The 25,939-nt window shown below is 36.9% G+C and overlaps 1 protein-coding gene across 1 annotated transcript in view; it reads left to right on the top strand.

Annotated features, from left to right (window-relative positions):
- The first annotated feature begins 3,087 nt into the window (after positions 1 to 3,087).
- Positions 3,088 to 25,939, top strand: part of ptprb (protein tyrosine phosphatase receptor type b) — a 69,575-nt gene continuing 46,723 nt past the window's right edge. The window contains exons 1-7 of the mRNA XM_036577044.1: positions 3,088 to 3,650; positions 3,835 to 4,108; positions 16,173 to 16,436; positions 20,073 to 20,336; positions 21,679 to 21,936; positions 23,438 to 23,704; positions 24,760 to 25,026. Coding sequence (XP_036432937.1) covers positions 3,597 to 3,650; positions 3,835 to 4,108; positions 16,173 to 16,436; positions 20,073 to 20,336; positions 21,679 to 21,936; positions 23,438 to 23,704; positions 24,760 to 25,026 — 1,648 coding nt within the window. The 5' untranslated portion in view covers positions 3,088 to 3,596. The remainder of the gene's footprint in view (positions 3,651 to 3,834; positions 4,109 to 16,172; positions 16,437 to 20,072; positions 20,337 to 21,678; positions 21,937 to 23,437; positions 23,705 to 24,759; positions 25,027 to 25,939) is intronic.

Here is a 25,939-nt window from a genome sequence, read left to right on the forward strand (position 1 = left end):
CTAGCCTGCTTCACATTGCCAGACAGGTTCTATTCAAGTGATGTTTAGATTCAACAGGTCTGGCAGTAATCATTCCTGGGAGTGGCTAGTGAAATTGAACCCAATAGTCAATTGAACTTGGTTAACTGGTTGATTTAGTAGGTAAGGGGGTAATTAGTTTGTTACATAGGGCCAGTTATAGCTGAACAGCATTTTTCCTTCAATAAATGAAATAATTTAAAAACAGCATTTGGTTTACTTGGGTTATCTTTGTCTAATATTAGAAGTAGATTGATGACCTGAAACATTCAAGTGTGATAAAATATGCAAAAATGGAAGAAATTGGGAAGGGGCAAATACTTTTTCACAGCACTGTGTATATCTATACATATATATATACATAGCAGGTTGAGAAACAGGAAATATATTTGATTTTTTTTCACATTTTGTCCTCAGATGCAGGTGTTTAATGGAAAAATGTACATACAGAAGTGCTATTAACGTTATGTGGCAACGTGTCTCTGGACCACATAAGGATCTTGCTGCTAACATTGCAAGCATATTTTGAGCAGGATGATGATTGTTGTACGACAATGAACATTTCTAGAACACTTTTTTCTATTATCAGATTTTTTTATTCAAATTATTTCTGATACAGGTTTTGAGAAAAACTACATATATATATATATATATATATATATATATATATATATATATATATGTATGTGTGTGTGTGTGTGTGTGTGTTTGTGTATATATATATATATATATATATATATATATATATATATATATATGTGTGTGTGTGTGTGTGTGAATTTCTCGATGTGTGTAGCATAGAAAAAGCTCTGATCTGGTCAAAACAGTTCTTGTTGATGTTGCTGGTTTACTGTTGGTAGCTATTTTCCATTGTTTTGGCTTAGCGCCTGGGTTAGCCAGTCAATGACTTGTTTTCCTATTTATCGCTAATCAACTTGAATGTTGTGAAAAGCCAACTGTCCAGCATAACTAACTATGGTAGATATTTCTAGCTACTAGAATCTGTACATACGGATGCCTCTGCTATTGCAGTTATAATGCTGGTGATCTAAGGTGTCTTTTGAACTGCCATGACTGTACTTTTAGTTCACCCAGTGAGAAGAACTCCTGAAATTGGTGAAGACTTTACTTGAGTGACTAAAATGTATTGCTGTATATAAATACACAGGAAAATGATGTTACACAAGCCATAATATCTATTATTGAGGTCCTATGTACTGTGTGTTCAGTCCTCTTCTATCTTTATGAAAGCCTGTAATGTGAAGAAATGTTTTTGTGGAGAAATCTGGCTACTTTTGCCAACTCAGACTGTCTTATGCTGAAAATATACCTATGGTAGTGGCTTTATGGTCTTTACTGCCAATAAACTTCTAAAATTCTGTCAAAAAGAGGCGCTCATTTTTACTGCACACACATTTCTATGAAATGTTTACGTACAGTTTTCGTATATTTTACTAATGGGTTGATGTATTTGATTTTTATATATAAATGTGGAAGGGATATGTACTTTTCTTACTGTTTACTATACAAGGTTTAGTTCTAACACTGTTAAAACTAACCCTGCAGTTTGAAGGCCAGACTCTCATTGTAAGTTGTTTAGATGCTTTAAGACAGTGCTGTATTACAGCCAAAAAGAAGGTGATCAAAATAATATGGTATATTCTATGACCTATACACATGACTCAGTAACAATGAAAACTTTCTATGGAACAAAAAAATCAGACTGAATCTTGAGAAATCTGTGTCTGATTGCTTTCAGAATTCACAGACAACATTGCTATGGAAATTTGAGAAGATACCAAAAAGCATGTTTTACTTAACATCTAACTACATGCTACATTTTACCCTGCGTTTTTTTTTCCCAACACATTTACGTAGACTAACTTAAATAAACATTCTTCTGAAAGTATTGATACTTAAGTAAAATAATGGCACAAGTAAAAGTAAAGGTACACCCTTAAAAAGATGGTTATTCTTTAGTAAAGAAAATGGTTCTATATAGAACCATAAACATTGAAAGAACCCTTTGCATGATTAAACAGTTCTTTGCATCATGAAAGCGTTCCTCGGATAGAAAATGTGCTGAAGATGGTGCTGTATAGAACCTTTTTGAAAGGGTTCTGTGTAGCACCAAAAAGGGTTCTTCTATTATTACGATGTCAAGCTTGCAACAATAGCAGAACCCTTTTTAAAAAGATTCTATACAGCACCATCTTCAGCACATTTTCCATCCATCTGAGGAACCCTTTCATGATGCAAAGAACCTTTTAATCATGCAAAGAGTTCTTTCATTGTTTATATAGAAGAACCCTTTCACAATACAAAGAACCCTTTAATCGTGCAAAGTGTTTCATCCTTGCCACCTTATCTGTGTAGCATCCCTGTCTCACACAGTTTTGTAGTTTTCCTCGATGCCAAATTCATCTAAACTCAGTTCTGTTTCAAACTAGCATGCAAAAGAAATAAATTCATGTCACACCTAAAGTGTACCTTTTAAGCACAGTCTTTGTCAGTCTTAGGCCTGTAATAGTACTCTACCTTTTAAGTCGACATGGTTCTTTGTCTTCTGATGTTGTTTTTACTGGGGTAGTGCCAAATTCCATCTCCCCGGCATTTTCTTGAGTAAATGTAACTAGTTACTATCCACTTTTGTACACTTTTGATTCTAACTGCAGTTAGAATCATTTGTAGAAGGTTATAAATGCAGTAAAATAAATAAAATGCAGATATTTTAGCACAGTAGTCACCTAGCCGCTCTGCTCTTCCAGAATACAATAAATACATGATCAAATATAGATTAAAAATATCGGTCCAATAGCGATTTTTTTTTTTAAACATCTGCCGACGTTATGATATGGTTTCAATATCATTGTGTATCCCTTGCAGCCCATTGATGTTTAATAAAGGGAACTGACTTGAAGTATAGAGTGAAACGGAATGATGCTGTTATAAGCAAGCTTTGAGAAATCAGTGCAGATTTGACCGCCTGAGTGCTGTGTGGGGATACAGGAAGGAAAAGGAGGTGGCCTGGCTGAAAGCTTTCACAGACAACAAAGCAGCCTATGGCTTTCAGTCCAGGGAAAGTTACATTTCTTGGTCATCCAACAGCAAAGAGGGAGCAAAGAAAAATCCTAGTCCAGCATTTGTACTGAACAAAAACATCTAAATCTTAATCCAGTCCGACCGAAGCTGAAAAGCATCGCTCCATTAGAGAGACTTCATCTCCCCTCACTATTTTACTTGGCCACCGGGTTTGAACTTAAGACATCTCCACAGCAAGGCTGCGCTGATTGAGGATATCCGTTAGAGGCTGAAGGGTTTATTCGCACGCACTGTTGATTACTGTTGGCCGATGAGCGTGAGAGAACGGACCTAAGGCCTCCACAGAAACTTGTATGCATCCAGCACTGCGACTTTTGGTGGACGTTTGGAAAACTTGCTTATAGTCGAAAATATCCACCGCATGGGGAGCCTACACTTTTACTCATTTCCAAAACCTTTGGATTATGTTTTTAAGTGCCTCTTTAAATTGAATTTCTATTTATTAACTAAGATAATCTAAACATTTGACAATCAGAATGCTGAAACCTAAAGCTGTTTGTGTAGCCGTTTGGGTAGCATGTGGAATCTTGGTAAGTATTTTGAATTTAACTTTCCATTACTTAACAATGTTATTTGGATAGTTCTTATGTATGAAGTTTTGGCAGGCCTTTTCTTGTTGAAGTTACATGCCTACATACCAACACCTGATTTGTACCTTTAAGAACAAGTAAAAATTGATTTTAACCAACCACAATCTTTTTTAACCACTTTCAGAGTGTGGTTTTGACGAGTGCCCAGCAATGTAGCATCAACGTTACAGAAGCCATATCTACAGCAGAATCTATAGAATTTACACTGGAGAACTCAGATGTGGATTGCCAATTCAGTGTGGCCATAATGGACAGGCCTGATACAAACTGTGAAAATGATCAGGAAAATAGAACAGCAGCTCAATGCAAAATTGGAAATTTGAATCCTGGAACTAGGTACCACCTGACTGTGATATCAAAAACAGATGGAAGACAACGGAACATATCCCTACCAACAAGTAAGTGATGCGCATTCTCTTTGGGGAACTATTAAGTGTACTACTTACATATACAATGGGTTGCTAGTTGCTAGTTCATCATGTACCTCACCATGTTACTGACTGCTGCTGCCCAATTTATCAGCTCCCTTCTACACTCTTAGAAATAAAGGTGCCTTAAGAGTACTTTGGAACAGTGCCATAGAAGACCCACCTTTAGTTCCCTAAATTATAGATCTTCAAAGAACCAAAAGAATATTCCGGCATCTTTCAGCCTAGTCTCCATCTCCCACATCTGTAGCGTATGGGCAATTAGCACAGACAATAATTAGTCATGTCTTCCTGGACTTAGAAAAGAACAAAAAATACCCACAGTAGATGCCTGAATGGATGTTTGATGTACCTGATCACAGTTCAAAGGTTAAAGCTTGTTTCTCGAGAGACAAAATGAGAAGTACAGTCTAAACCAGTTCCATCTAGGTCTAAACAAAGCGTTTACCATGCTGAACCAATCTTTCAGGAACCAGAGGTGGTTGTCCTCTGGAATCACTCCTTTTGGCACCCTTTATTTAAAGAGTGTACCTTGTCTGTCAATGAAAATGGAGCATCATATGGCCAGATTTAGCAATAGATGAGCTGCAGTCAGTATTTGTATACCTATAAATTTCACCTGTATGGTAGATGTACCTGATAAAAAGGCCAATGAATATAGATACAAGGTAGGGTTACTGAATGTACAATGATGGAGTGACTTTTATGTGTGCATCACAGCATGGTTATTCTTTTAGTGAGAGAAAAATAGAAAAAACTTGGTAAATAGAAATCGAAATAAATATCCCGGGACCAGTCAGTAGACAAAATGCAAGAGAGATATGGGCTTTGGTTAAGGTTCAGTGGCAAGATATAATATTAATATTGTCATAAAGATATTATTTCTAATCTGACAAGCAGAATTCCTTCATCTTTAAATATTTAGAGCAAAAGATACTAAAGCAAGGCTATAATGAATGTTTAAATTATGTTTGTACTCATACAGATTAGTGTGTTATAGTATGAGCTTTAATCAGACAACCATCATTTCACATTCCATTACTTTCTGCTGTGGTTGCTGGTAGAGAACTCTTGACGAAGCAACCTATCTGTCGAAATGGTTTTGAAATCTTCTTGCAATGAAGATGTTACGTTCTTCAGTCACTGTTTGGAATTCTCAATGATTTCCACATCATGCTATGGTAGTTTCTCTAAAAGCAGCAACCTTTTAGTTTAGAATTTGCACTGAAAATAAAAAGGAAATACAAACAATTCACCAAAAGTGGCTCATGACCTGTCATTTCCTAAAAATATATCCAACAAATGGTGAAATATCAAAGTAAAAATATTCCCGACACAATCCCGTGTATTAATCCTGATGCTAGTTTTTTTGTAAATTTTATTTATTGTTTGACATTCACAAGACATAGTAAATTGTTGCTGTTGGGGTTGTTTTTTAAACAGAATTTGAGGATGCCAGCTGCCCTTTACAATAGGTTAACATTTTCATGATGAATGGAGTGATAAAATGTTTCAAATTGTTAAGAATGTTTTTATCCTGTAAATTTACCATTTTGGGGATATGAGGTTTTGTTGTGACAGTGACATTAAAATTATTATAGTTTATTATAAAAAGAATTGGTTTTCTGTGCAGAGACTGGGTTGGGTCTATTGACTCAACTCAGGGTGTATATGTGACTGTCTGAGTGTGTGTGTGTGTGTGTGTATATGTGTGTATATGTGGGTGTCTTTGTCTGACGTTGGGCCTGGCTCCAAAACAGAAGTCTGACCCTAAGTATTTCCAGACTGTTCTGCCCTCTCCCCTGCCCTTTCCCGCCCCATTGTTCTTTTGTCCTAAAGGAAATGGAGAGAGGGGGGCTTGCATTCTGTTTTGATTGGGCGTTTGATCAGGTCTCCACTCTTGACCTCTCATAGCATGCAGTCTGATCCCATCACCTGAACCACTCTGATTTTCACACATCAATGGTCCACTCCCAGTCTAAAAATACTTGCACTTCATAATCAGGAATATCCTGGACAAAGATTTTGAGGCTCTCTCTGCATGGTTACAGTTTGAAGACACTTTGACTCAGTTTTTTAATTTGAATTTTCTCACTGTTACTTTTCAACTAAGTACAAAAGAATACCCACAAGCAGGGCTGGGCAATTTGATAACATTTATCAGTATCATGATACATTTTATCAATATGTCACTATATGGTCTATTATTTATTTAAAATGTATCCACTACGTGGTGAAATATTACAGTAAAATGTTCCAGAAACAATTCTGCATATTAATTCAGTTGTTAGTTTTTGTGTTTTGTGAAGTTTAGTCATTGTTTGATACTCACATGATACAAGATAGTATATTGTTGCTGTTGGGGGAAAAAAAGAACCATGACCAACAGTATGTTTGATTACAATAAGAGTATAATTAGTCCTGATTAATTGAATTGATTTTCAGTGCAGTGTGTGAAATGTTAAACACAGATCATTGTATTCATAGTCTTTATAGTATTTCTAAAATGTGGCACTACTTCTTATGTCTTAGGAAACACTGCTACAGAAAAAACACTTCTGACCCCCTGAAGAACCTTTCAATGGATGGTTCTTTAAATAATCTTTTTTTTTTTTTCTAAATTACATATCTGTTACCGTTTTAAAGTTTCAAGAACCTGTACATAATGAAGAAGTCCTATACCTATAGTCCACCTGAAATCAAAACTGGCATTTTTTACTTTGTTAATTCATGTCCATGGTGATATTAAGCAAACTTCATTATTTTATCTCATTTACAAGACAAAATTCTTGTTTTCCTGCAAACTATGACCTAGGTCTTCCTAATTAGGGCACCGTACGACTACAGAATGACGCATGACTTCTATGGCAGCAACTAGTACACATATGCTTATCTTAAATTGAACTGTGTCTGTCATTAGTTTGCAGTTCCTATTTTAGAATTATCAACTTTGTAAAGAGTTTAGTTAGCCTAGTAACGTTAGCCAGTGCTAGCAAAAATTAGCATATTAGCAGATACAAAAAGTTCATATTTTCAAACTCTCAAATGTCAAGATTTGTGTGACTCTACACTTAATTCTGTTTTTTTTTCTTGCCACTAAAACACCGTCTCATTTCTGATTACATCAACATACACCAGCAAGAGGGGAAAAACAGTATTAACTAGGGATGCATGGATACCAAGTGTGGTTTTAGTACTCGCCGATACCGAGTCTGATACTATACTGAGTGACCTACTTAGAATTAAGTAGTTCTTAGTGTAAATGAGTGCAAGTTAAATCATTAAAGTCTGATTTTAAATGAGGTGCATAAGCTTTATTTATTTAACACTACCTCAGATTAAGTAGCGCTGCAGTGGAGAAGAGCGGGTTTAGTTCCACTTAAAAAAAAAGTGTTTTCTATGCAGCTGTAGTTTTGCTCATCATCTGTGTCTTTCAAGCATCCTCTTCAGCTCATCCCACAGGTTTTCTTAGGGGTTTAGGTCAGGGGACTGGGGTAGCCATGGAAAAACCTTAATTCTGTGGTCAGTGAGTCATTTTTGTGTTGATTTTGAGGCGTGCTCTGGATCATTGTCGTGCTGCAAGATCCAAACTATGGCCCAGTTTAAGCTTCCTGCCTGAGGTAGTCAGGTTTTGTTTTTATTTCTGCTGGTACTTGTTGGAGTCTGTGATACCACGTATCCAAACAAATTATCCAGGGCCTTTGGAAGAAAAACAGCCCCACAATATCACTAATGACCATACTGTCACAGTGGGGATGAGCAAGGAGCGAAATAAAAAAAAATTCTCTGATGTTTCTCATAGTGATGGATGACTGAGGGAATTTAGCCTGTTTGTCACCTCTTGGTTATATCCCAATTAAACAGGTAGTCATGATTGACCATTTAAGAGTTCCTAATCACTCAGGTGAACTTTAAAACATAAAATATGAATGTAAAAATATTCCAGGAATTTTTCGTCCATTCATCCAGAAGAGCATTTGTGAGGTCAGACACTGACGTTGGACAAGAGAGCCTGGCTCGCAATCTCCATTCTAGCTCATCCCAAAGGTGTTCAGTGGGGTTGAGGTCAGGGCTCTGTGTGAGCCAGTCAAGTTCTTCCACACCAGACTTACCTTGTTTTGGGCACTGGGTCTCAGTCATGCTGGAACAGAAAAGGGTCTTCCCCAAACTGTTCCCACAAAGTTGGAAACATACAATTGTCCAAAATGCCTTGGTATGCTGAAGCATTGAGATTTCCCTTCACTGGAATTAAGTGTCCTAGGCCAACCCCTGAAAAACAGCCCCATAGCATTATCCTTTCTCCACCAAACTTTACACTTGGCACAAGGCAGCCAGGCAGGTAACATTCTCCTGGCATTTGCCAAACCCAGACTCTGTGAGTTTGTGTGGTCTACCGATTCACGGCTAAGCTGTTGTTGCTCCTAGGTGCTTTTATTTCACAACAATAGCACTTACAGTTGACAGGGGCAGATCTAGCAGGACAGAAATTTCACAAACTGACTTGTGGCAGAGGTGGTATCCTATGACAGTGCCGTGTTTAAAGTCACTGAGCTCATCATTATGACCCATTCTACTGCCAAAGTTTGTCTATCGAGACTGCATGGCTATGTCCTTAATTTTATCCCCCTGTTAGCTATGGGTGTGGCTGAAACACCTATATAATTAGGAGGGATGTTCCAATATTTTTGTCCATGTATTGTACTTTAAATAAAGATAAGATTTCTGTTAATATTTTGAATGAAATATCAAATGGATAAGCAATAAAGAATGCTTTTTACAGCCCTTTTTGCTCATTTTTACCAGGGATGCCAATATTTCTGGAGGGCATTGTACATACAGTTATACTGAATTTATAATGCTATCCAAAACCATCTGTGTGTGTAAAACACCAGTTGGAAGGTCGACAATAAGTATTTTTATCTGTCATCTGTTTGAGTAAGTTTTGGTGAGTCTCCCTTAAAGTACGATTGCAGTTCAAAAGAAAGTTACACAAAGCTATTTCTTTCCAACAAAACACGATTCCTTCTGGTTTACTCAATCTAAAATTTAAAGTTTATTTGCTCCTCCTTAAAGCTCCCAACATTACATGGCAGGCATTCTCAACTTTTCCATCCCAAAGTCATTTTATGATCTCCTAAAACCAGTGCCATTAAAAAGTAATTTTGTTTTATCTGTTTAACAGTGATTGTTCAGTGTACGAATAAGAAGGAAATATTTAATGAAATACTGATTAAACTTAATTAAAATTTAATGCTAAGTAAGGTAGTGGGGAATCATCAGGGCATTCTAGTTCATTATTATTTAGTATAATTATGTTTACATATAAACATTTAAGCCAAATTTTGTAAGCCATATTTTCACTGCAATCTTCTTAGCGCAAATATATTTTAAATCAATTTTAGTATTTGTCATAGAAGTTTTGAGATTGTTGGTCCACACTGAAGGCCTAGCTCTGATAGCCAGAGTCACCACTGATGGTCACTAATGAGATGGTGGAAGTCTAATGACACCACCCTGACAAAAATGTAATTTCTTCAGAGTTAAGCATCCATAAAAAAGATTTGTAAGGAAAATTGATGAAAAAGACAAACTGCTGAAAGAAGCACAGAGAGTAGAATGTGAAAGTGGAGTGCAGGTGCACCAGTCAACATGCAGTGTAGTTCCTCAAATTGCTATGACTTTCAGCATTGCTATAAAGCAGGGATGTTCAGTCTTATCCGTAAAGTACTGGTGTGGCTGTAGGTCTTCATTCTAAACAGTGTAGCACACCTGACTCTCCTCATGAAGGCAGTTCATCTGTTGTTAAACAATTGATCGTGTGAGCTCAGCCACTATGGCACTTTGTGACTAAGACTGGACATCCTGCAATAAAACTTCAGTTGTTTCTTAATGCAGTCATTGCACTCATTACAATTTTTTAGCATCTGACATCTTCATGCAGTGCACCAAAAATATATTTGCAGCTTTGAAACATTTTGCAAAGCTAAGCTTCAGGAACACGCTTTATTGAAATTATATTACATAATTAGAAAAACAAATAAAATATTAAACATAACAATACAATAATTAAAAACAGGCCCATGGCAAAAAATAAACCAAAACACTACAGAGGAAGTGGACAAAAAGCAGAGGACCATGAAAGTATCTCTATCTTTTGGCTCTTTAGAAGATGTGTATTTCTTCAAAACTAATTTGGTATATGGTGCAGTCCTGGGGCAATAAGATTTTAAGTGACAAACACATTTTTCTTAGTTGTATTTAAAAAAAACTTTTTTTAGTATTTTAAAATAAAGTTTGACAGCTATGCTATTAACTTATGTAAATTACACAAAATGCACAGTTACACAGTTATCTCAGTAAAGAAAAACAACTTGATACGCTGCACCATCTTGAAAAAGCAGTAGAATAAGCTGAGTGGGCGTGTCTTGTGGTCTTGCAGGGTGCAGACGTCTGAGTTCGGCTCAGCGTAACAATAGCTAAGCACTCGGCTCACTATTATGCATAATTTAAAATAAATTAAGGGGCTAAATTCACACAAGCTTTTTCGTTGTCGGTTGTAAAAAATGTGAAGTAATTTCTGTTATGAATATGCATATGTCCGGATTTGAGGCACCCCATTGGCGGAAACCTCAAAAAACCTGTAAAGGTGTTTTTAGGTTACGTTATCGTGACTTAATTTTACGTATTAACGTGCAAAACATATTTTAAAATATGCTTAAACATATTTTAATCCAAAAGGCCTTCGATACTTTTTCATCTCCATTTAGCTGACCTGTGTGTCTCCACCCGTACTGGCGAAGCGGCTGTAACTGTGTGCTTAAAACGGGCTAAAATCACACAGTGTAGTCCTGGTGGGAATACGTAAAGACGGAATGTTTGAAATGGCTGACGGCTTTGTGTTAGAGTCAGTAACTCTTCTTTGTGTGAGCAGATCTTCCTTCACTGCATTCGTTCATTAGCGCACCACTGTACACTCGGCTTACGTCACACCAGGTATCAGAATGTTGGTATCGGTGAATTTTTATAAGTATGGGTAAATGAGCATCTCTAATAATAACCAATAATATCATGTTTCTCCTCATTCTCATCCAGCAAAATGCTCAGCTAGCTCAGAGACACTTCCTGATTCCTGATCCTGATACATTCAACTAGGTGTGTCCAAAATTTCCTCTTCTACTGTATTTTAAATCGACTAACATTTTAAAAACATGTCCTGTACACTTATATCCAGTATGCAATATAGTATCTTTTTCTTTAAAAAAATACAGAAGCAATAAAAACAAACTGATAAAGATAAAAAAAAACAAACAAACAAACAACAAAAAGCTGTGAAACAAACGCAGGAATGCTCAAAATGAAAAGACAGGTCTCCCCTAGAACCTTGCGCCCTTCCCTTTAGGGCCCTTTGTTACTGCGCCACCCTGATACTCATTGTTGAAACATTAATGTGCAGGAAATGTCCCTGATGGGTGGCTGTATATGCCAAGTTAAATATTGAGTTTTTTGGAGATTTTTTGTTTGTCAGTAGTAGTTATGTTTGCATTGATTTTCTACGCAAATTGCAAGCGATAAAATGAAAATGTGTAAAAATACTGCTTGCGGTTTTGCGGCCCAGTGGCTTGTTTCCATCAAACTTACTTTTAGAAAAGAAAAAAAAAAAGATTTATATAATGACACCATTTCCTGAAAAATTGATATATGTTTTGGTTATATTGAATGAACTTGTAGACCTTTGGTTTCCCTGACTTCTGCATAACCTACTGATAAGGAAATGTCCTTGTTTACACATTAATATTATTAGTATTTATATAATTGTTTTATTACGTTGTTATTGTTGCTGTTTTATATTAGAATATTTATACTATAATTGTAGACATATTTTACATACTAGAATATTTCTACTGTTTACACTACCATTATGTGAGATTTCACATTTCTCTGCCATAAATAGCTGTTTAAACACTTTCCTTTTAGAAAGGCAGTTGCCTTTTTTTTTAAATCTCTCTCTGTTAGCGCTGAACAGTGGCAGCATTTCATTTTAAAACACTCTCATCTCGTCCTCTCCACCTCTCCGCCATGGTGTATGTTTGTTGGCGTTTGTTGTAAGAGGCATATTAGAGGAATCTGTCACGTGACACAACATTAATGCAATATTTTTCCTGAAAAAAAATGTTTTAGTGTAGGTATGCAGAACATTTCAGGTACTGACAAACAATTATTGTCTATATTCATGGGTCACATGTCATGGGTCTTACGAAAATAACCAAGGTCAAAAACATCTTTATAGACCTCAGAAGTCATGTCTTCATACTGTAGTCGGCGTCATGTCCATATTAGGAACTCCAGATTTGGCTATGAGGAAATGGCCTTTTTGAAGATTGCTGCTATCGGGCCCTGTGGTAAACGAAAATGTTCGATACCCAATATGTTTTGAGGTCCTTACATTTTATATCACTGGACGAGGATGTTAAGGAGTCGAAACACAAATATTGCCATATCGGAGGTGCTGTGCACTGAACTGAGTTCAGAAGACTTGCAATCTCACCAAAATACCCCACACATACTGGTAAACTTGGTAAATGTAGTAGCTAAGCTACTTTGACAGAGGTAGCACACAGTTTCAGTAGCTGGTGTTGTATAATAGTGTTTAGGTTTAGTAGGACACTTACTTTTGCGCAACATCATTTCAGTGCACAGTAGTGGTAGCTTGCTTGTAGCATGTATGTAGCGTTATTTGTATTTTGATGCCTGAACAAACTTTTAATTGAATGATATTCTGGGGAAAACGTTTGTGGAACAAAATATATTTGGTTTGGTACCATTTTATTTAAAATACGAAATAACGAAAGAAAGAAATCAAGGAAAAATCAGTAAACTGGACTATGAATGCAAAATGAGTGACGAAAAGTGACATTTTGTCTAACACTCTGCTTAACCACTGGTGGGCCGCCTGGAAAACACTGAGAAACAAGCCAGTGGGACACAGTTGGGACAGTGGTGTTTTGGTGTGCCGACTGCTGTTTGTAGAAACTTAGCGAGTTTGTTAAGGGAACTTTTAAAACTGCCGTGATGTTATTCGCGATAACACACGACCTCGAGTGTTCTATTGCTTTTATACAACAGTTAAATAAATAAAGTAAGTAATTAATTAATTGAGCCGTGAACGTAGCATTTGTGTTTTAATGTTAGCAGTTCCTTCACCAAATTATAGTTCCTTAACATGCAGGTTGCTGCTATGTCAGAGCAACAAACTCCGCTCACTCGCTGCTCAGTCTGCAGTAAGCCTCGCCTTCTGAAGTACAGACTGAGCCATAAAACTGCCGCAATATCAAGTTTAGCTCAGTGTTGTCATTTTTGCTAGATCAATATTAATGTTGTTTTGTTCCAGCCAGTCTGTAAAGCATCTTACAGCCCCTTTTTTTGGCGAATGGTATTTCTGGCTGATTCCAGGTCGTTTAGGTGTTCTTCTGTCTCAGCTGCCGACTGAAAAGCTGCTCAGTGGTGATGACAGTTTGGGAATTTAGTGTCGTCTCATCTTCAGAGTCTGACCAAATCGGCTGTCGGTCAAATGTGATGTTAAAAGTATCCATTTTCTGTTCGTGCGCAAAGTAAGAAGTAAAAAACGTTCAGATGGCTTGAGCGTCTCCTACAGATGTCAAAGTCGTTGCTTGGCAACGGCGTCTCAGCGAGGCGATATAGTGTTTGTGAAAAACTGTGCTGTTATGGCGAAATATCAGCAAGGTTAGAACGCTTCTCAACTAATCAGCTTGCGTGGCCGGAACTAACTATTGTATAATACAGCATAAAAGACAGAAACTAAACATCTGTCCCTTCTTTAAGTGCAGTTTGTCTCTTTGATTAGTTTGTAGAGCTATTTATCAGTGAGATTTACTGACTCAATGTAACTGAATAGATACAATATAACAGAGAGCAGTGATGTCAGCAGTCAGACGCATTGATATATAACAGGACAGCACTTAAAATAGACAATTGTATAAAAAATTGCATGCAACTGATAGCGGTCTAGCAAAACAAAGCTTGTGTTTAAGAGTAAATGAAGAGTGGATGTAGCCTAAAAAAATATTTGACAGTTTTAAATTATTAATAAAATCATGTAATGAAAATCAGTTGCCCAAAGGTGGTTTAATCTCTTAACCTGCAAGGTTCAATTCAACAGTCTTGTAAATACAAAACTTGCATATAGTTTCATAGTAGTTACCAAATTATGCAATATACGTTCAATATATTGTTTTATATGAGAGCATAAATCTCAAGAATGATTAAATTAGAAAGATGATTCTTGTACACATTAATTTTAGAAATTAGGTAACTATGACTGAATTTCCTGCATAATCAGTAACTTCTTTGCTTAAGAAATGTCAGGTGCTGCTTACAGCCCTTTAAAAGTCATTGCACAGTGGAATTTTTATAATAAGTCATAGTTTGTGATTTAACGAGCGGGAAGGGAGGAAGAGCTATAGAAAAGGCAGCGGCTCAGTGGTCAGCAGCCGCCCGGCTCTGCCCTTTACCCCTAAAGGTCCTCTTTCCCCCTCTTTCTTTCCCACAATAAGCTCACCATGGGTGGCCCAGCAGCCAGTCAGTGCTGGCGTTCTTTAAACACTACAGAACAATCTTATCTGCCTCACACATCACACCCGCTGACTGCCCTGGCGCACTCTCACACAAAAAAGGCTCAGCTAGAGCCACTTCCACAGCTTTCCTAAACCATTGTGTAACAGAGCTTCTCCTGACCCTATTTTTCTCATATAGTGCAGAAAGATCTAGAGCTAGACGATGATTGCTCAATAAAAAAAAATAAATAAATAACTAATTCAAATTGACTTTCTTGATGAATAGTTATTAATTTGCAGTTTGCATGAAGATAATGTACAGTCATATGCAAACATTTGGGTAAATTTTGTTAATTTTCTAAGTGAAAAAAAGTGAACACATCCTCTACAGAGAACACACTTCTGCACATTTCAATGTGCAAATACTGTTTATTTGCTGAATTTATCATACTAGGGGAAAACATAAAAAAAACAAAAAGTAGCCTGTGCAAAAGTAGAAGAGGAAGATGATGAAAACACACACACACATACTCACACACACACATTTATATATATATATATATATATTCTTTTCTTCTTCTTGTTATTATTATTATTATTAAATCATCTCATTGGCATATTTCTGCAAACTACATTTTAAGTGTGGCATATATAGGTGTGTTCTCTGTAGAGGATGTGTTAACTTATTTTCACAAAACATGTCATTTGACTGTATGTATTAACACTAAAAGACTTGCATCTTTTTCCAGCATTCCAGAATATTTGAAAGGTTCTGTGTGGTTTGTTATTGTTCAATTACATCCATTTTTATAGATAAAAAATTTAAATTATCGGTACATTACACAATTACTAATATAATACATAGTTAAGAGGCCTACAAATATCTAGAATATTTTTCATTACGTACAATTGTCATGCAGATGAAGTTTCCCCTGATTGATGAGGGCTCTGAAAGAAATGAAAGGTCTTTGGTTGAATTTGTTTTCTATCTAAAGGATCTTGTGCTTAAATGCATGAAATTTGTTTCTAAGACAGCTGTAAATAGTAAAGCTGATGCCTATATACCTGAAAAAAGTTTTGTATGCCCCCAACAAGCAATTTTCAGCAGCACAAAAAGATGTCAGCATGTGGATCCCAAGTGGCCCCTCATGAAGCTGCTTGAGAGAATACCAAGAATGTGCAAAAGAGGGCTACTTTAAAAAGTCTAAAACAAAACATAGTTTTGGTTCGTTTAGCACTTGTGTGGTCTTGTAATTCTGCATGTGTTATTTGACTTCATTATTAGTATGAAACAAGGAAAATGGTAAAAAATAAAAAATAAATAAAAAGCAAATAAGGAAACAATACAAAAGTCTAAGTCTATGTTTACTTTTGCCTTACACTGGTAGGTACAAAATGTAGAGAATGTTTTCTGATTTTGACACATGGATGACACCATACATGTCCGTTTTTTTATTGTTCAGGACCTTCTGCTGTACATGAAGTTTTGGTGTCTAGAGATGTGGATGCCTTGACTGTTTCCTGGCAGCCTGGCCCAGGCAGAACAGAGCAGTTTCGAATTCTGCTCAGAGACAGCATGGGCCTTAGCTCCACCTGGAACACCACATTAGCCAAAATCAACACCTCCTACACAATGAATGGCCTAATTCCTGGGCGTCTCTACAACATCACCATCGTCGCAGTGGCAGAAGGGTTACTGAATTCTACAGATATACAAGCACAAACAGGTATTGTTTTTTTTTTTATGCAAAGACTCTGGCATTAACCCCTGAAACTCTAAGGGCCTATATGTGCGTCCACATTTCAGTTTCTCACTCTCATAACTACAAAATTTTAGTTTCGTAGTAATCACTGAGTATTTTATAGAATAAGGCTTAAAATTAATAACTGATCTTACTGCGTAATTTTAGACCTTTTCTAGAAGGGACCAACTACGGTAGTTGTAGTAGAGTCCAGGGATGCAGAAAGGTGTTTTAAGATTAAATTTTTAATTAAACTTGTATGTGACGAACAAGATGTTTTCATGCTAAATTCCACATGTTGTTTTCCTTTTCTATTGAATTATTTGTAAAGAGATGACAAGATACAGATGCACACATGTATCGACACAGCAGCCAAGTTATTACTCAAACTGCTGTCGCTGCTCTCTCTTATTGGATGAACTTCATGCCAATAATCTGAGCATCAATCAGATTGTTGATGTAAGGTGAGAAACACTTGTGTCACACCCATAGTGACATTACATGTGCTGTATTGAGAGATTATTACAATGGTTGGAAGATAATTATGTTTGATGAAAAGAAGATTTTAAAACAATATTAGGCTACATCCTACTTGTGCTTTAGTGACCCAAAGCGACACGCACAAGTTACATGCTCAAAGAAGCCAACAGTTGGCAAAGAGGGCCATTTACTTCACTCTAGATTGCAGTGTTAATTTTAACAGCGCAAGAAAATGCAAACGCCCCCCTACAAAAAGCAAACAAGGGTCTTTACTCTTTTTTTCACAAACCATTTTAAAGTCCTGTTCTATTGTTATTCTTCTGTTATTTGACTCTCTCTGCCATTGTCATGTCTATATAAATGGCAAGTACAACAGTTCAAATGCTGCCAGCAGATCTCTCAGCCATGCTACAGTGGCTAGTGGTGTCAGTTAACAGCATTAACTTAGCTATAAAGTAGCACTAAATCTGATGAAGCCAAGCCAACTTTCTGCATAGCCTATTACTTCATGTTTATTCATAAAAAACTGGATAAAACTAGATCATATGACAAAAAACATCCAATCTATGATAAAAGTCTCACACTCAGACAGAATAGAAAATTAATTTGAAATGAATAACATGCTGCAGTGCAGGTATTTTGAATCAGTTTTGAGTTGTGTGCTACAGTGTCCCATCAAGTTGGAATGGGGGTTTTGCCGTTGCCCAACCTTCCAGCCGTAGCTACGAAAGAATGGGGAGCATAGATAGGTCAAATCTGCTTTTCTTTTTATTCTTTTCCTAGTTTCCTAATGTGTGTAGCCTTTTTCCACAACATTTCAGGCAGCCAAGTAAACGCCCTGTCTCTCTTTCCTGCTGCTCCTGTATTATGTCACCACTGCGCTGTGTCAATCATACCTTCACACTTTTTTCAAATCCCCTTGTTCACTCCCCCCCAATACACTCCTGTAGATTAGAATCAGCACCTCGGCTTTCGCGCCTTTCCCATGCTTCAGTTCCTTTCTTTCAGAATGTTCTGTTTGTTGACAGCAGAGTATAAACATACTGCAAGATTTTGAAACAATTGAAACGTCCAAGCAATGCCATACTTACAGTACATCACTCCAAACACACATTCAGGCATCTGTCAACAACCATTTTCCTCTTTCTGTAGTGTTTATTGCACTCAGCTTACGGCATTCTGAATTTGCAAGAGATTTGAGTTAAAAAATCTTTATTGTACCAAAACTCAGATGAAAAAGTATCAAAGAAGGTTTGGAAATGGTCTGTTTATACAAAAAAAAAAAAAGAATATTCTAAAAAAAGCTAACCTCAGTCCAGTTTGGTGTATCATTAGAAGGCTACACTGAAAAATGTGAGTGAGTAAATTTATGAAAAAAATATATGACATCAGTAAACATTTTGCCTTTCTTTTTACTTAATCTCTGCAATAAATATGTTGAGTTAATGCATTTTATCATGTGGAAATAGGCTAATGTACGCTAGTGTTGGACATTTAAAACGATAAAACTTCCCAATCCTGGTCCTGATTAGTTCAGGATCACAAATACCACTCCAAGGTGTTCCACTGCTCCACATCCCAAGGCTTTATACTAGGGATGTGAATTCCAGCTGATTTTGACGTTAGAGTATCCGTACGGCTTACTGAACAGATAATCAGGTAACTGTGGAGAAGGAAAAAACAGAGTTCGGCCAAGATCAATGACTGTCGCTGTAGGCTTCGCTTTTTAGACGACAGCTCTGGTGTTGCACAAAATTATAGAGGCACACTGAACTACACATTTGAAACCTTCTTATGTTTTAATGCTCATGCTCAAAAATAGCAGAGAGAAATCAGTAGGTTTTTATGTGTGATGATCAATACAGAGTGCCTCCGCCAAACTAATGAGCTAAAACTACTACCAATCTGTACAATGCTGGATGCCAATGAAGTTTCCTTGTCTTCTTACAGGTGGTCTTTTCTCCTCAGTGGACGACGTGCCAAAATGTTTGTCAGAGAAATACATTTTCACTGTTTCTGTCTAAACATCAGCTACAGTGGTTATCATAGTTATCTCTGCCCTCTCAGTCATGTCCATGGCAGCATGCTCATGTTAAGGCACTCCTGTTTTGGAACAGCAGAGTATAATATTGTAGCGTGTTCAGAAAAAGGAATGCAAGTTAAGATGGGTTTCATGTAGTTTCATAGGGTAATTTAAGCCATCAAAATATTGTACCTACAGTTTTATGTAGAGCACTACCTAAAAATATGCAGTACGCTAGGACATTTCAACAAGGTAGCACAATTCGTCAGAACACCGGCAGTTCATGCTGAAACGCTACAACATACATACTTACTCGTGAATATGAGCGAACTACATTTTCGCTGAATTGTTGGACTGAATATCTTCATCTTCCCTGATGTAACGTTAATAATAACCGCATAGTGATTTCGGTATACAAGTACTGGTAACCTTGAATTGTTAAATGAGTACTCAACTATCAGTGCACATCTTTAGCATGGTGTCTGGACACTTTTGGACAGATAGGGTAGCTGTTTGATCACAAATATGGAATACATAACTTGTTGTATTTTTAAGAGTAGAGGCAATAAAAGATATGGAAACTGATGCCAAAGGGTCTCAGAAGCTTATCTACAATACAGTGACTATCTAGACACCAAGATAACATTAGTGCATAGCCAGTTTCATATATTCAAGCAACACTACTAAAGTAGTCTTAGCTACATAAGCTAACCAAATGCTAACTAAACATAAGCTGACTAAACTTTCATGTTTAATCAGAAAAAAATTGTACCTACCCGTTTAAGTTTTCTCTTTACAATGAAACATAAAATAAGGGACTAAAGCTTGAAATAGGATTGTTTGAAGTTGTATAATGTATCTGACGTCACCGAGGGAACATATTTTAGTATTTAATATTCAAATTAACAAGTAATTAGTAATAAGAAATTTTAAGAACCTCTAATCCCCAACCTTTGTTCTTTACTTCTTTTGGAGGTTTTAATTAGGGCAGGCAGGCCCTCTCCAACCCCCCGCCCACTGTAATTTGCACCCTGGTCAGAGTTGGAAACAACTGCTCTAAAACAAATCCCTACTATTAAATCCAACTGACTGAATCTATTTATTCCTTTGCTTTGCAGTACCCAAACCAGTCTCAAATCTACGAGTTGACAGCAATGGGAGCCAGACCAGCCTCAAAGTCTCTTGGGATCAATCTCCTGGTGATGTGGAGAATTATCTGGTCCAGCTTCTGGCTCCTGAGTCAGTACCACAGGTGAAAACTCTGTCTCCAAACAGCACAGAAGCTCTGTTTGACCACCTGAGTCCTGGCCACACCTACCAGATCTTTGTCTACACCAGGAGCGCTAATCTAACCAAATACATCAATGTGATGGGCAGCACTAGTGAGTACAACTGAAACTTTAAACTTATATTTTGGTGAAAATAAAATTTACACGAATTTCCCTTTACCCCAGAAGTCATTGATCGTTAAAGACATGTTTGGTGTCTGAAACCAAAGGAAAGAAATATTCTAAATGAGATCTCCTCTTGACCTCTTGATTTGAGATCAGAGTGAGACCTAAGCTGTTTCTGAAATTTGGCACCTGAGAAATAACCCTCAGATTTTCTCACTTTGATCAAAATGTTACACATGTCGCTTAACTCTTTAGTGTCTGACTTGTCTCACCCCAGTCTCCATAAGAAAAGTGTAAGATCTCATTGTCATCTGTCAGTGCAGAAGGAGAACTCATGCTTTTCTCCTTCATCACCAGAACGTCTTATAGTGAAATGCTGATCTCTTCTTTTCTCCTAAGGGGGGTTTAGGAGAGACAATTCAGAAATTAGTAATCCTTCATTAATATAATATTGAGATCTGCTTTATTTCTCTGAGACAAACTTATGAAAGAATTTTTTTCTTCTGGGAAGATTCACTCCAGTTTCATGCTGGCACAACAAGGCTAATATACCTAATTTACACCTCACCATTTAACATTGTGTTAATTGTGTGCCTATAGTTTCACACACTTGCTTGTTGAGTTGTAATCCTAAGTAGACTAAATAGACTGTATGACTGCTATAAAAATGGACAGAAATGTAGACATAATTCAGGCTACTGTTTTGATCAGTGCAATGTAGATCTACTTTTGTTCCTTTTGTTTGCTTTGATACTTCACTGAACTGGTTCTATAATGGAGAAATTCATTACTCTGAAATGCAAGATAAGAACCTGCTGCTTTTTGAAAAAACATCAGTGAAACCTATACACATACACACACACGGATGTACTTGAAAACTCCCGTGGGTTATCTGGACAAAGATTACACTCAAAAAAAAGATTTATGGCCATCATAAACATTAAGCAAATATTTTACATAAAACTTATTTAAAAACAGAAAAATATACTTTACTTATTTATATTCATTAGAAGGAACCCAATTTGGATAAATCCAAAACTGCACATAAGTGCACATAAATATTTGCTTTAAGTAGTAGTTGCAAGTGAATAGAAATTCTAAACCAGGGAATTTGATCACGGCTGAAATATATAAAGTTTAGACTTTAATGTTTACATGTGTCTTATAATGTGCCTTAGCAAATACTGTTTAATACAGTTTGGACTACAGTAAATGTTTGTGAATTTAACATGTATTTTATGTCCAAGTATCAGTTCTGAAGCATCAGTTTCACAGTGACCCCTCTGTATCTGTATCTTTGTTACTGTATCTTCCTTCCTGTCAATGGCAGCTCCAAGCAAGGTTTCCCAGGTAAAGGTGGAGAATCTTGCAGCGAATGGCTTGTGGAAGATTAGCTGGATGCCCCCTGATGGACAGTGGGAGCAGTACCGCATTTTACTCTTCAATGGCAGCGAAATACTGGTCAATGAAACTGTGGGCAAATCAGAGAAGGAATTCAGCTTCTCTCTGCAGCCTGGCAGAGCGTACAAAGCAGCAGTGATTGTGGAGAGCGGTGGCCAGACCAGTACCGTCTACTGTCAAGGAACAGGTACCCAGCACAGCATTACTGTTGAGTGGGTTTTTTTTTCTAGCCATTTATAAATCTGCTCTATGAGGCTGAACCTTAAAATCATAACTGTAATGAACCATAATTATAATGAAAAAGAAGTTATTTAACTAGAACTTTTTCTTCTACAACCCCATTTACAAAAAAGTTGGGATGCTGTGCAAAATATAAATAAAAACAAAATGCAATGATGTGCAGATCATTTAAACCCTATGTTATATTGAAAATAGTGCAAAGACACGTTCCAAAAAAGTTGGGATGGGGGTAAAAATAGGCTGGTAAAGTTGTGTAACGCTAAAAAAGCATGTGGTGGTTTATTGGCAACAGGTCAGTAACATGACTGGGTATAAACAGAGTATCTCAGAGTCTTTCAGAAGTAAAGATGAGGAGGGGTTCACCACTCTGTGAAAGACTGCATGAGTAAACAGTGCAACAGTTCAAGAATAAAGTTTCTCAATGTAAAATAGCAAAGAGCTTTTGCTCTTCATCATCTACGGTATATAATAACATTAAAAGAGAGAATCTGGAGAAGACTCTGTATGCAGGGGACAAGACCAAAAAACAGTATTTGCTGGCCATGATCTTTGGGCCCTCAGACAGCACTGCATTAAAAACAAATATGATTCCGTAGGGGAAATCACTGCATGGGCTCAGAAACACTTATGAAAACCACTTTCTGTGAAAACAGTTCATCCACAAATGCAAGTTAAAACTCTAAAATGCAAAGAAGAAACCGTACATAAACATGATCCAGAAACTCTGCCACCTTCTCTGGGCCGGATTTAAAATGGACTGAGGGGAAGTAAAAAAGTGTCCTGTGGTCCAACAAATCAAAAATTTAAATTCTTTTTGGAAATCACGGACACTGCGTCCTCCGGGCTAAAGACTGCTCAGCTTGTTATCAGTGCACAGTTCAAAAGCCAGCATTCATAATAGTATAGGGGTGCATTAGTGCACATGGCATGGTTGACGTGCACATCTGTGAAGGTACCATTAATGCTGAATGATATATAGATGTTTTGACAACATATGCTGCCATCCAGACGACGTCTTTTTCAGGGAAGGCCCTGCTTATTTCAGCAAGACAATGTCAAACTACATTCTGCATGTATTACAACAGCATGGCTCTGTATTAAAAGAGTCTGGGTGCTAAACTGGCCTACCTGCATTCCACACCTGTCACCACTGAAAACATTTGGCGCATTATGAAATGAAAAATACAACAAAGGAGCAGCTGAAATCCTATATCAAACAAGAATGGGAAAACATTTCACTTTTAAAACTACAGCAGTGTCTCCTCAGTTCCCAAATGCTTACAGAGTGTTGTTAAAAGAAGAGAGTATATTGTGTTATTCAAATTATGCTCAGGCTTTGTATTGTATTGCAATTCAGTACTCTAGGTCAAATTTGCAGCCATGAATTGCAAGCGATTCTTCTTATGAGTTTGTTTTCTCTCTCTCCCCCCTTCCCCAACCCCACCAAGCCACACCTCCTGTTTCGCAGCTCCATATCCGTCATGCAGATGAGACTTCTCTCAGTGCTCTGTGGAACCACAGCCCTGTTTCATCATCCTGGAGTAGCTACACTGTGAAGCTTTACTATGGCAACAGCTCCACTCAGACTCGCATATTAGACCGTGGTATGAGAGAATGCACCTTTAACGTGCTCACGCCTGGACGCCTATACAGCATTGTAGTGACAACCACCAGTGGAAGCTTCAACAGCTATGCCACAGTAACAGGAAGGACGTGTAAGGCCATCCATATGAACAACTAACTAATCTCTGTTTTTCTGTCTTACAAAATAGTTTGTTTTATGATCTTTCTGCAGGCACCCTTGCGACCATTTCACCAGCAGAATGAAAATTGAATCAATATAATCAAGTAAAAAGATTTTCCCCCTAACACTATTATCTGATTAAATAGGACACAGTCGACTGTCTATGTGTTAAATGTTAAATGTTAAGCTGCTAGCGAGCAATGATGGGTGAGAACCCCCTTTTCTGAATACAATTTACTCTTCTCCACAAAGATGGCTGTACAGAGAGCACAACTGCAGCTTTTTTCAACAAAAAATATAACAAAAAGGCATGAAGAACTGCCACAATAAAAACACATTTAGAAATGTTGAATTGCTCACTCACCTACAAAGACAAACATCCAGTTCCAGTTTTATAAATTATACACATTTCCATTGAAATATATTCCATCAGTGTTATTGAAGAAAAAAATGCATAATGCAAAAACTGCAGGACCTCTAAACCAGAAAGTAGCATTTTATTGCTACTGTGAAATAAAGTTACTTTTTTGGTGGAAAGAAAATAGCTAATATTAAAAACTCATTTGAAACAATGTTTATAGCTTCATTGCTTTTTTGCATTTCTATTTTTTTCTGCTTTTCTAATTATTTAAATGAGTAATTTAAAAATTGAGAGGCGTTGAGTTGATTTCTCAGAAGTTTTTCGGACCACGTCATACGTCTTTATGTATTAATGCCACACGAGCAGATTAAAAATGAATGTTTACCTCTCAAATGCAAAATTAATATTATACTGATGAAGATATGATGATAATAGTAGACAATTCACTTACATCCTCGGATGACACGTCCTTTACTAAGTTTCTTTAAATACTCTTTCAGTGTGCTCACAATCAAGCTGAAGCACAACCAACATTAAAAAATGTTCTTTCACACTTTGTGTGCAATTACGTATTTCCACAAGAGGTGGTCTCCAAATCCCCAAAAGCTTTAAGAACTGTAGGAACAGTGATTTCAGTACTCATAACTGCCTTCTTCTTTTCTCAGTGCCACAGGCAGTGACATCCCTGAAGCTAAGCAACATGGGAACTGTAGACTCTCTCAATGCCAGCTGGGACAGGCCTTCAGGAGATTTGGACTCTTATCAAGTTTTACTCCTGCACAACAAAGAGGCTGTCCACAACATGAGCATTCCAGCCAACACCACGTCTGTCCACCTGCCCTCTCTTACAGCAGGAGCCCTCTACAGGCTGCTAGTAACCACTGTCAGTGACGAACAAGTCTCCAAGCAGGCCGAGGTGGAATGCCGGACAGGTAGCTATAGCACTCTCAGCATATTAGCATTACATTCAACTGAACAAAGTTAAAGACAACTCCAGACAGACATCCCAGAAAAAGCTTAGTATCTCCTAAGAAAAGGCATGAGAGACATTTCTCCAGGGCACTGTGATGTAATGGAATTTCTTGAAAAGTCAGAGTTGAAAACACCTTTCACACTTTTAACAGACTTGGACTTTAAGCTAAAATCATTTTGCTTTCATTGACCTTATGCCTTAGTTATGTTTGTTGTATTAAAATAAATGATTATATGTTCCATTCTGTCACTACAAAAACAACCATAACATTACCAAAACTTCAAACACAGCTTTGAACAACTGTACACATAAGATAACAATATTTTTCATTAAAACTAAAATTTTCCTTAATTGCAGAAAATATGCTTCAGCAGTGACTTTATGATGTGCTCTTATTACATAGTCACATAGAGATTTGCTGTGTTCTTTTAGTCCGTAGCACTGTAACAAGCACAATGAAGAGACAATCTCAGTAAATTCACTTGTAGGTAAATTGAGTGTATAACTTCATCTAATTTCTTATCAAGTAGACATTACAGAAGGCAAGCATGAAGTCTAATGTTCATTACAAATGTCTTAAAATGGTGATTATCCAAACTTGCTGGACCATGCTCAGACATTTCGAGAGCTTGTTCTTTTATTGTGAAACACAATTGTTTTTTACTGTCAAACATAAATGTATCTACTAGACTACTACTAGAACGTCTAATAGTAAGTTAAAGGAAAATATCACATTTCTCTTTTTAAAAAACTGCATAATTTAATGTCAACAAAATTATTTAGAGTGGTCTGATATGAAATGGTTCTTTAAAGAATAAAGATTTCTCTACAGTAGCGGTGATAGGAACCACAGGTCATGATGTCTACAACAC

The sequence above is a fragment of the Colossoma macropomum genome, unplaced genomic scaffold (assembly GCF_904425465.1).
Source record: "Colossoma macropomum unplaced genomic scaffold, Colossoma_macropomum, whole genome shotgun sequence".
NCBI classification, from domain to species: Eukaryota; Metazoa; Chordata; class Actinopteri; order Characiformes; family Serrasalmidae; genus Colossoma; species Colossoma macropomum.